Source organism: Thermochaetoides thermophila (assembly GCF_000221225.1).
Source record: "Thermochaetoides thermophila DSM 1495 unplaced genomic scaffold scf7180000011823, whole genome shotgun sequence".
NCBI classification, from domain to species: Eukaryota; Fungi; Ascomycota; class Sordariomycetes; order Sordariales; family Chaetomiaceae; genus Thermochaetoides; species Thermochaetoides thermophila.
The window spans coordinates 1-1,413 of NW_006383039.1; the positions used below are offsets into that span (position 1 = coordinate 1).

At 52.1% G+C, this 1,413-nt stretch overlaps 1 protein-coding gene across 1 annotated transcript; it reads right to left on the reverse strand.

Annotated features, from left to right (window-relative positions):
- Nucleotides 1–532: 532 nt before the first annotated feature.
- CTHT_0072800 (uncharacterized protein) lies at nt 533–1,217 on the reverse strand (the record flags this gene model as incomplete). Its single annotated transcript, XM_006697475.1, has 2 exons — nt 533–909; nt 1,067–1,217. 2 exons carry the CDS (start codon nt 1,215–1,217, stop codon nt 533–535), a joined length of 528 nt encoding a protein of 175 aa, XP_006697538.1.
- Nucleotides 1,218–1,413: the final 196 nt, after the last annotated feature.

A 1,413-nucleotide genomic window follows, 5' to 3' on the forward strand; every position in this document is an offset into this window, starting at 1 on the left:
ACGGTGTCTGTTCTAATAAGTTTGGTTTTTTAACCTGAAAAAAAAAGTGAACAGGTTCAGAACGCATCATGCCATAGTTTCCTCACAAGCAGCGGGAAACATGCTCGGTCTTTTACAGGCCGTCATCTGTGAAATCAACGTGGCGGGTCAGCCCGGCAACGTGGTAGCACAAGACGGGTTCATGGGTTAATATGCAGGGGCTGGGTTCCTGCATGCGGCTGGACAGCATCTGGAACCCTACATTTTCGCCTCTCTCGGTTCAGACATTTGTAGCAACGCCTATCGAGGAAACTGAGGTCGATATTGTGGGATAAACGCAATCCAAAATCTTCCTGAAGCGGTACTTACCGTTGCTTACAGGTTCAACCTGAATCAACCACGACGAGGACCTGTAAGACATGGCGGACGGAAATATGTCTATTACTATCTATCATTCCTCACCTCTAGCCAAGGACATCACATATACTGCGTCCCGTCTGCCCTAGCCCCATCAAAGTCGTGCTCCCCGTATACGGGGCCGGTATATGGCGAATCATAGTATCCCCCTGACATCTCCAAGACCATCTCTCTGCGAATCAAACATCATGTTTATAGCCGCTGTCGTAGCGGCATGGTGATGAGCCGAGCTATACGCGCCATACGAGTCCAGTCCATAGAGCATTTGTTGTTGCTGATCGGCGGCTGTATAGAAGAAGCTCGGCGTCTGCGGTGGCATTGGCGAAGACGCCGGCGCTGGCGTCATCATCCCGCTGCCGGGCAAACCGGCCGTCACGCTGAGAGTGTCGCTGTGCCCGCTGTGATGGCTGAGCGTTCCTGTGCTGGCCTCAGCGTGGCCGCGGGCTACGACATGGCGGATGCTAAGACCACCCCATGGCAGACCGGCAAGGTCAGTGTCCTCGAAGGCAAGATCTTCGAGCTCGGGAATGTGATAGACGCAGTGGGCGTATTGCTAGTTGACTTCCTGGCGGTGCCTCTGGTCACGTAGCTCACGCTGTTTTTTTTTCTGTTCGTTAAGGTTAATGTCGAGTCTCTTTGAGATTGAAGGCGCCAATAAAGGCAAACATACTGAACTTGCGCTGAGCGATATGGTTCTGAATGCGTCTCCTCTCTTCAGGCTCTGTCACCTCGGTCCAGTCGTCTGTCAATCTACGGTTGCTGGAAGCCTTTCTAGGGGCTGTGGAGGTGGAGCCTGTTCTGGTTGTTCTTGAAGGCGCCATCTTGGATGATTCTTGTTCTGTATCGGAGCCCGGCTCCACAGTGGCCGTCTTTCTTGCTTTTTTTTTGCTGCCTCCTTTCCTAGAAGGTGAGGCTTTGGCTGAGTCGCTATGTCTCCTCGAGTCCTCTGGGGGCTCAGTAATACGGATTTCTATATAGTCTTGACGGTGTTGGTATGAGGACATTTCCGACAATATA